General features: G+C 37.6%; 1 protein-coding gene across 1 annotated transcript in view; it reads right to left on the bottom strand.

Annotated features, from left to right (window-relative positions):
• Positions 1–254: 254 nt before the first annotated feature.
• Positions 255–11103, bottom strand: part of LOC132924234 (optomotor-blind protein-like) — a 58122-nt gene continuing 47273 nt past the window's right edge. The window contains exon 6 of the mRNA XM_060988412.1: positions 255–2162. Coding sequence (XP_060844395.1) covers positions 1070–2162 — 1093 coding nt within the window. The 3' untranslated portion in view covers positions 255–1069. The remainder of the gene's footprint in view (positions 2163–11103) is intronic.

Below are 11103 nucleotides of genomic sequence, written 5' to 3'. Positions count from 1 at the left end.
TGTAATAACGTTATTCTTGCTGTTCGTTATTATTTATGTCAGCCTTCGTAGTTATAATATTATATAAATTAAATTATTGGTGATTATGTCGTAATCTATCTGTGCACATGGACGAGAGTCGTTTTAGTAGCGATTAATAAAATAAACAGATAATGAAAAGATATTTACGACTTCACGCATGTCCCGAACGTATGTTCCTAGATAATATATTTTGTACCAAAAACGCGTTTTTTTTTTTTTTTTTTTTGGCGAACCGAAGACTATAATATTATCATAACATACAACAACTGGAAGAAACGAAAAAAAAACATGACGAAGTAATATCATAATAATATATTGCACATAAATCTCGCGCACCTCACACGCCACCGCGGTACCTACACGCGGCGGCGGACACTTGGACTGCAATGGTGATGGAGGGGAAGGGGTTGTTTTACAATGTACAGCATTAGTAAGTATTGAATATACATAATATGGTATTATATTTCCACACGTTGACTGAAAAAGTGAAAACGAAAAAGTCTCAGGTCACGCACTAAAAACGAAAACCGGCTTTTGACATCATACAACGAGATACCGTAGCGAAAATGAAACACGAGTTCTTAATCAAAACAGCCATCTCAAATATTGTATTGAACCGGAAACCGGAAAACCGCCGTTTTAGTTGTTATCCGAGAAAAACTACACGAAAAACCCCTTAAACACGAACCACATAGGTGCGCAGAGCATACGGAAGTCGAGGTATAAGCGGTATAATACGGTATACCTACATATTATTATACAATCATATTATACAGTGAGTATTAAGTAGTAGGTAATAATAGTAGTAGTAGTATATAATAAGAGCTAAGTAGTATATATAATAATAAGTATAATACATAACACATAATAATAATATATAATAGTAGCTTCCGGTGGATGAATAATATTATATATATATAAAAATGATACAATATATATTTACAAAACGGGTTATGACGAGGAAGGTCTAAGTGGCGGGAGGGGTGATTTTGACGGGGGCGGGGAAATTTGTTGAGGAAAACAAAACACGCGCGCGGACCGGAACGAATTACGATTCGTCGGCTTTGGTGGCGTCGAAGGGCGAATACCTGGCGGCGGACGGCGAACGGCGCTTCTGGTATTTGGTGGCCGACCTGCCGTCCACGTCCGGCGACGGCAGCGACTCGGCCGAAGACGAACCGCCGCCGGTGCCGGGCGGCGTTCGCGCGGGACTGTACGACCGCGGGTGGTGGTGGTGCTGGTGGTGCTGGTGCACCGCGCCGGCGACGGGGTGATGGTGGTGGTGGACGACGGCCGCGGCGCTGGACGAAGACGGCGACGACGACGACGACGACGTGGACGTGGACGGCTGCTGTTGGAGCGGCAGCGGTGGCGGCGGCGGCGGCTGGAGCGACGGCTGCGGCGGCGATTGGGGCGGCCCGACCGCGGTGGACGACGACGACGACGACGAGGCCACAGGCTGCTGCTGCGGCAGCGGCGGCGGCTGAAAAGCGGCGGCCGCCGACACGTACCTCGGGTATTGCGACTGCGGCGGCCACGTAAACATGGACGACGGGTGCGGCGGGGGCGGCGGTCCCGGGTACGACGACGCCGCGGCCGCTGCTGCTGCGGCTGCGGCGGCCGCGAAACGCGACTGCGACTGTTGGAAGTGGTTGCCGTACACTATGAGCGAGTGCATGCCGGCCGCAGCGGCCGCCGCGGCGGCAGCCGAGTGCTGGTAGTGCTGGGCAGCCGGTCCGCCGGCGCCACCGCTGCCGTCGCCGCCTGCCTGCGTCCTGCCCCCGCCCGACGCTGCGGCCGCGGCTGCCGCGTTGTTCAACATGTGGAATTGCGCACGGGCAGCGGCCGCGGCGGCCAACATGAATCCCGAATTGCCGCCGCCGTTGCTCTGGTCCTGCTGTTGCTGTTGCTGCTGCTGATGCTGCTGCTGCTGTTGCTGGTGGTGAAGGTGGTGCTGCTGTTGCTGCAGTTGATGTTGTTGCTGGTTTAGCTGGTGTTGATGGTGCTGTTCCATTGCCGACTGCTGTCCGGGATGGACGACGCCGCCGTCCTGCGACGACGGCCAGAACATGGGCGTGGCCGCCCGACTGAGCAGGTGCTGGTTGTACTGGTGTTCCAGGAACATCAGGTCCACCGGATCTCTACAAAACAAAATTGACATCACGTGTGATTATTATATTGTTGTTGTACATTTATCACACGTTTGTTGCATGTGACGTTCAAGAGATTCGTCGTTTTTATCGTGTTACGAAATCGTGCGCATTAGTGTATAGTGCCACTAAGATGTACCTATATCAATTTGAGATCAGTTTAAATCGTATAAGTAAATATATCATCTCGTCAGTTCAAAGTGTTATCTGTAACTTCGTGTTGTAATGGGTCCCTTAAAATAAAATTACCGAGAATAAACGATCCCCATGACCTCCACGCGTGTGTGGTCAAATCCAATTGATTTATAATACGATATGGCGTTAGTGTGTACGTGCAGTGCAGTATACCCCCACGGGTTAGATTATGTTACGAGAGTTGTTGAAATACCCGCCATGAAGATGTAATTACAAGGTTTACTCGTTCGAAATTTTCACAAGAGCTACCCGTAAAATAATTTACTATTTAATAAGGGGGGGGGATGTATATTTTGAAGAAAACGGAAGATTTCAACTCCACAGAACACTAAATAAATAATATTTAAAAGTTCTAAAAATCAGATTCTGAATAACTGTATTATTATTGAAGAATAAAAATGGGATAAACGCACTCGGCGAATCGCCCTGTACGTGTGTGTATATATTATATATTATACTGCAGCACTCAACGGCATACGGATTTGCTGTGCAGAGAGTCGCGATCGATGCACCCTCGTAGTGCAAAACTATCGCCACACCACACTACACTGGGACGGTGGTGCGTACACATCATTATTACAATATCACAGACACATTAGGATACACGGGACTCGTCGCGAGAGGGCGGCTCATTATTGTTACATGTACGCTGGGCCACGCGGATAATCCGCGTTTGGCGATGTCTCATCGTGTGTGTCAATTATTTATAGTCGTCCTAAAACGGGGTGTCGGGCTGGGCGGCACGTGTCAATTTGTCGAATATATCGTTAGCCGAACCGATAACAACACGTGTATATTTTATATAAATATTAAATACGTATATATATTGTTAGGTTCCAAATCCGCCAAAAGACGCCGTTTGCGATGATGTTGTGATAACAATATAAAGTGGCGCTTATAGTAGTCTAACTATATAGTATTTATAAATTGATATTTCTACCACCGAATAACGCACAGATGTGAAAAAAACAATTAAACAATAGTATACGTTATTCATTGAAGTTAGAACTTAATCACGGGATAGATCAGTGATCTTCACCTTTTTGGACTCGAGACCCATTTTTTTAGGCTACATTTTTGGCGACCACGTAACCTTTGTAGAAAAACAAAAAATTAATGCTTTGTGCCTATTAGTACTAACTTATAATGTGATTTTATATCCTTATATTATAGAATGTAAATTATATGAGCTATGTTTTCATTTATTTGACATTTATTTTATATATTCAACTTTATTTTTATTAAGAAGACTTATCACGACCCAATTTTAATACTTATGCGACTCATAAATGGGTCTCGACCCAGCGGTTGAAGACCACTGGGATAAATGATATATGTTTGGAACGTTTTAGGTAGAACTACTTGAATTCGGATATCTCCTCCCGATATAAATTTGTCAGGTTCCTAGCGCCCTCGACTATACAGTATAAATTAAGGGCCATGTGAAAAACCGAAAAAAATTTTAGTGAAAGCAGTCAACACCTGTGAATCGGAATAAAATGCCGATGTCGCACTACCGTCGGAGAATTATAGTATATTAAACAGTCGGTCCGATCGTCAAACGGTTCGAAAACAATTTCGTCGCTCCCCTCGCGGGCGTAAATAGGCCACGTCGCGTATTATTATAATTTATTATTATAAATACGACTCGCGCGCCGCCGCACCGAACCGGTCGACGGAGGCGCGTGAAGACCGAGGCCGGTTATGATCCATTAGCGGTTGTTATAACAACGTGCCGATGGATTTCGTCACACACACACGCGCACACACATACATAAGCTGCGGCCCGCGGGAGCTTAATAAAAAAATAATAATAATAAAACGAAAAATATAATAATAATATAACTTCGTACGCGGTTTGCGTTCCGGCGTGTTATTAAAATATTATTATTATTATTATCATACGTGTCTGAGAGGTGCGAAGAAATTTCCAGCCGACGACGCGTCGTCGTCGTATTATACTATACGATGCATCTATAATACATAGGTTTTTGTGTGTATAATTTACGCGGTGGACGTGTTAAACACTACACGATAATAATAATATTGTCGGGGAAGAAGTGTACAGAGAGAGCGAGAGAGATAGAAACAGGTAGAGACGATTATAAATATTGTTATGCGTATATTATAATAATATGGAGAGAAAAAACACGAAAAATTATACACGATAATAATAATTAGAAGTCATCGAGCGTGTATAGTCGTTGCCGCAGCCGCCGCTGGCGATTTTCCGTTTGCCGCGGTCAAATTACCGGTTTTAATAACATAATATAATAACGATTTCGCCCCCACCGCCGCCGTGATACCGATCGGCGACGGCTCGGACATCCGAAACAATAGATCCGTCGATTAATTATTATTAACACTCCACGATGATGCGCACCGTTCTCACAATTTTTTTCCTCTCCTCCACACCATTTACGCCCACTGCAATACGCATAATCAAACCGCCGACCGCCCGAGGGACTTCAAATAAATTTTGAAAAAACAACTTAAAACACGCACGCGACGTCCGACGACTACCGCAGAAATTCTAGTTCTTAGTAATGAGAATGACATTTTTTTTTTTTGGGGGGGGGCACTGTCGTATTTAAATAGCTACTGTGACGAATTTACCTATATAATAATACACATATATGGCACGACAATAGTAAACTTCCAAGCGGAAATCACCTCAACAGATGATGAGATTGATCATCCCAATTTTAATTTTTTATTGATCTCTTTTTCGCATGTTTTAGATTATCATTATTTCCTGATTTTTAAATTTTTTTAGCAGTTTAACGCATCTGTAAAATCCTATCCATAATGTATATTATATTCTAAAATTGCAAGTTTACTTTTAATCCGTTAGAACCTTAGCTTAAGACCAGTATGAAAATGGACCTCTTCTGTATAATTTATGCTATTTTAAATAGCATATTTGAGATCAAAACTTATTTATGTATATATACTTTATCAATTATTTTTCATTTTCAACACTATTACAAAAATAAAATTGTTGATGTTTCACATCTGCGCGACGGCTCAGTTTTTTTTATATATAAATTTTGTATACATTTTGCTTATTAAATAACATTTATACTTTTAATTAAGAACATATTACTTTCTATCTTTAATATTAAATTAAAAGAGAGATAAATCATATTCTAAAGTATTTAATATTTATATTTTGTAAGTAAAGATGATTTAAAAATAAAAAATTCAACGCACAAAAACATTTTTAACACTCACCCTAGCTGTGCGTGTTAAATACATATTATAGCAAAAACTATTGACCAACGGTGATATCCTAGAACGACTTAAAAAAAATGGAAAAACAGTTATATTTTTAAAAATGGTTTTTTTAATAATATTATCATATGAAACTTTTTACATGTCATTATATCGTATGTATTTAAAATATGTAGATTCACTTCAGCGTGTTTTAATTTATACACGAACAGTTGTTTTTATTTAACATGTGTTTTCTGGAAACGCAACTGTACAGGGTTATTCGTTATCAATAAAGTTAAAAGCGTAATTAACACGATTAAGTGTGAGGATGACTATAAACATTAGTGATATAGCTATATTATACATAGTAAAACATACCCTAAACCATTAAGGCAATTAATTCACTGAATTAATAAAAACAGCACTTCATTATAATATTGTATGATAATCGTGAACGAGTAAAAGCCTTGTAAAGAAAATGAATACCACCTCCGTCTCAATATAGAAAGAAATGTTATACAAGACTGAAATTACAGGGCTATGCAACGCAATCAACTTCCGTCAAACATAAAGTGAAAATGCAGACTAAATGGCTGTTGAAAATATTATACAGATATAATTGTACTGTAATAATATTGTATTTCTATGTGAGGAATATTTACAAATTTCCACTAGACGAAGGTTTCCGGGATCGCGGGTACCAAAGCAAAGGAAAGGGTTTCACCGTAAAATGTAATAAATAATAATTATTATTCTATTATTATTATTACGTATATACATCGAGTATATATATATATAAAAATATAATACACAAACGTAATCGTTTTTATAAGCGGTTGGTATGCGGTAGGTACATACTTATACAGTAGGTATACCTACCGCCTACTGTTATTATGTTATATTGTACAGGTTAAGGTATTGATATCGATGTACGCGGGGCGGTGATAAAATATATATATATATCATTACGAACGAATAATACCTATGTTTTATAATGAAATGAATCGTATCCCCCGCGAAGCCGATCGCGACGACGAGAAGCGATAAAACGGACGACGACTCCTGCGTACAGCATCAACAGCTGCAGCGGTGCAATACACGACTGCGCACAAATTTTACATAATATGCACAGTTCAAAAATTATCATAGACTATTATTATGACGCGTGTGCGCTTATAATTATTATAAACCTTTATTAAACCTATTACTATTATAAACCGAATCAATCATAACTTATTCCACAATAATATGCTTCTTATTGCATATAATATATTATTTATCACGTTGGTCATTTGTCGAGTATTTTTGTTTGATTAAACTCTTTCTGTACATTAATATTACTGATTTTAAACTTAATATTTTGGCGTTGAATGTAATATAATGATATACCATTTTCAATATATTTTGTACTATACAAAATAGGTGTTAGGTTGCATAGCAGCAACTCACCGCCATCTAGGTATATGTTCTGATTATCCAATATAAGATTTGTGCGCTCTGTTTGCGCAATAGTTTTTTTGTTAGTAACGTCTAGCATAATGATTAATGATATACGAGTGCCTATTGTGCGTGATTTACATATTTGAGTTATACAATTTTAAAATTTCTTCATTTCGTGACTATATTATGAGCAATTCGCATTTTTATGTATTTGTTATAAAGTTGTTATTATTTTTATTTGTACGCGACAATGGGATGCTGTAGGTACCTGAATACTACATGCATCGCAGGTGTGGTTGTTGGATATTATAGATATCTCCCTGTGGTTTGTCCCAAGGTTGGCGTATCGTGCGTTTAAAACGTGTTTGTTTTTATCGCTTAAAACAATTAAAAACCACGTGTTTGTTTCGTCGTTAAAACGAAAAACATGAATTTTGCTAATCCCGATTTGTCACTCCCCTCCTCCTCCCACACTACACAACCACAGACATCAGTCGACTAGTAAAAGATCTTGTAAAAAAACAATTTATAGCTGGGTATTTAAACGCGAAGGTAAATATAAAATCTAGATGACTCTGTGCGTATTATTAACTACGATATATAGAATATAGATTATATAATTTTAAAAACAAAAATTGCTTTATTTATTGCGTTTGAAAATGACGTGTGCTGCACGACCCAGTAGAATAATAACAATAAATATTACATAAAATGTTAATAAAAAAAAATATATTTATATATTATACACACGGACCAATGACTGCAAAGTTTCGTGAGAGCCAGATTGTTAATAATAATTAATAATAATACCGCAACTGGTGGCTAGTAACCGGACGCGCGCGTGTTCGTTTGGCGGACTTAGCGGGAACCATAACAGGCATACCGACGATTATAAGGAGCGCTTTAGCCTACCCGACACGTGAGTGGGCCTTTGCGATTAGTCTTATAGTCGCGTTTCAACGAACTCAAGTCGTTGATGCTGCCAGAGACTCGAGAAATGAAAATTTAATGAATCCTCGCTGCACGCATGCTGCATGAATGTAGTAAGTAGTTATTCTTACTATACTAGTGCAGCTATATAATATTTGGAAATATTATATTTCCGTTTAGCACCGTTTTGACGGACGATAATTTAGTATAAGAGAGCAAAACACAAAACCCTGCAGTAGGCAGCCAGTATAATATTATTACAAATATTAACGTTCACGTGAGTCGAAGGAGTGGTAATAATTCAATTATTTAAACGACGTTTTGTCCTTGACAATTTTACGATTTCTTTATACCTATCTCAATATTACATCGTACGTGCACATACATCGAACGGCAGTGGTATCATTTATATATCTACAATGATATATAAATTATGTATACACTATACAAGTAGCTACACTGCTATACGAGTATAACGATAATATTATACGATTTATTATTTCTATACGAGTATAAAGGTACCTTGGGTATATACCGGCTGCGGTATACATCAAATTTTGTGCATTATACGATACAACCAGTGTGGTTATAATATGTGTATAATAATATGATTTAAACCTTTCGGCGTGTGCAGTATATGATAAATTATTGTTATCGATATGTCGAAACCGCGAGTATATATTATCACGTATTCAGGTTAAATCACTTAGCCTTCGCCTAGCTCCTAAAAAGTATCATACATAGTGATAACAATATAATGTTATACATAGTTTCGTAGTCATCGTGTGTGTATATAAAAATGGTGATTTTTTTTAGAAATTGCGATCTGTCGGATTTCATTTTTTAAACCATCAATGTCTACAAAAACACGATTTATATTAATTGTAAATCATCGATAAGCTCAAAATTAATTGTACAGGTAACTGTCGTAATATATAGCACACCGCTGCACTATCGGTTATGAGTTTATGACCAATAGGAAACCAAACAATCAAGAAAAGAGAGTAATTTATGTCAAAACTATATACGAGCATTTTGAAATCAGTTCTATAAGATTTTTACAAAATTGTAATGGTTTTTTAGTAAAAAATGAATTTTTCAAATTTTTTGAAAGCATACCTGAGTAGGTATACTCCATTATCTCACATGCTAATTTCTAGTTGTTGATATATTATATATAGCGCGTTTCTATAGCAATACAAAATATATTATATAGTCTCTCAAATGGAACATGCACAAAAGATAAGCCATCGCTGTGATCATGGAATATTGTGATTATTAATTATTGTTGTTTTTTTTATTGTTATTATTTCCAGGCAGTGTTGACTGCGACAAAGCTAATGTTTTTCGACTTTCTTGCACCTGCTTACATTTCAGAGCACGCATTACTGCAATAATTATATATACATAGGTATACGTACGGCATGTATATAAGTACATACAGGTGACTTCCCGTGCGCGGTCGAAACGGAGCGTAAAAAAGAAGAAAAAATAACAATATAATTCTATTAAGAATATAGTTACGCGACTATATCATTATTGTGCACAATTTTTCCTAGAAGTCGTTTCCGACGCGCAACAGTGACGACATTTCCACTATGGCTGGCGATTGCGCGCCCGTGTATAATCTCTTTTTAATGATTTTCGTTTCGGAGCAGTACACAAAATTATCGTGGAAACCATCACCCGGCGCTGACGGTCCGGAGTCTTAACCCGACCAACAGTTAACTAGGCGAGTTATCTGGGATATACTTAAGTATATATGTCATATTAAAAAAGTAATAATAATAATAATAATAAAGACAGTATATCTATTATATACTTGTAACATCAGTTACGGTGGTCGCTGAGGCGATGACAACTAACTACTACGACTTTTTATCCCAATCGAATTCGTTTATAAATAATATGTCATATTTATGTATTGATGGGTAAACAGTTTATACCTATAGTTTTTAGAAATAGTGGCGAAATAAACGACACTAAGTCTGGTCGCACGTGAATTAGATATACGTCACTGTAAATTATACATATCTGTATTTAATATTCGATTTTACTGTTTATAATAGAAAGTAACTTACTGTAATCACATAAGTGATTCACTACAAGTGTGTTGATTGCTTTAAAAATTCCAACCAATTGTGCTCAAAATGTAGAGTTACCATAGTCTATATATACCGCCCATAATACTTCAAGTAGCGTTGGAAATAAAAAAATATTTATAAGCCACATTGGTACTTAAAATTGGTAAAAAATATTTAAAAAAAATCCAAATACTTGCAACTATAAGAATATTAAGTTAATTTTAGCGTATAAATAATATTGCAGCAAAAACATAATTTTGTAACGCACTAATGTCTATAGTTATACCTACATAGTTATGTAATGTATATAAGCTTATTTTAAACACAATTTAAATGCAATTATCGACGCTGATGATGAATATCGACCTCTGCAGACTCGGTTTTATAACGATAGATCAAACGATAAGTAATGTATGCAGTTGAATTTCAAAGTGCATAAAATATAGGCATATGACACATGGCCCTGCACAGCTCCTGTTCCGAAAACATCTAAGAGGGTTAAACCCATCAAATGTACGATCCTAATGGACGAACCCATACACATATGTAGGTTTATCTATTACACGGAGAGTATACCATTGTAAGGTTAGAAGACGATAATGGAAACCCTATAAAACACTCGTCGTCCCATCAGAACGTAAATATAAATACGGCGTTTTATAAAGCGACGTGCATGCAACCTTTTAGATCGATGCACAGCATTTTGATATAAAAATATTATAGATCTATAATATAATACTGCTCATGTGTGAAGCACAAGCATTAAAACGTTACTATCAAACAGTATGGTTAACCTAACCTATGGCTTATGGTTTTTTTTCTTAAACCTGCACCGAATAGATGAGCACGTGGTTGAACCACATTTCATCCGCCAGAGAATGGGTTTTGAGAGTAAAAACGAACCAACATTATACATATACCATGCATTCGCTACAGGCAAGTGAACATATTATATGAGTTAGTACTTACTACTTAGTATAAGCTAGCGTATGCGTAAATGTAGGTGGTAGTAATGTCATTTATATTATAGTTTAGATGCTTTAGTGTTACGAAATTATAAAAGCAGG

Source organism: Rhopalosiphum padi, chromosome 3, assembly GCF_020882245.1.
Source record: "Rhopalosiphum padi isolate XX-2018 chromosome 3, ASM2088224v1, whole genome shotgun sequence".
Classification (NCBI taxonomy): domain Eukaryota; kingdom Metazoa; phylum Arthropoda; class Insecta; order Hemiptera; family Aphididae; genus Rhopalosiphum; species Rhopalosiphum padi.
Note: the sequence above shows the minus strand (reverse complement) of the source record. Positions and strands in the feature narration are given on the sequence as shown.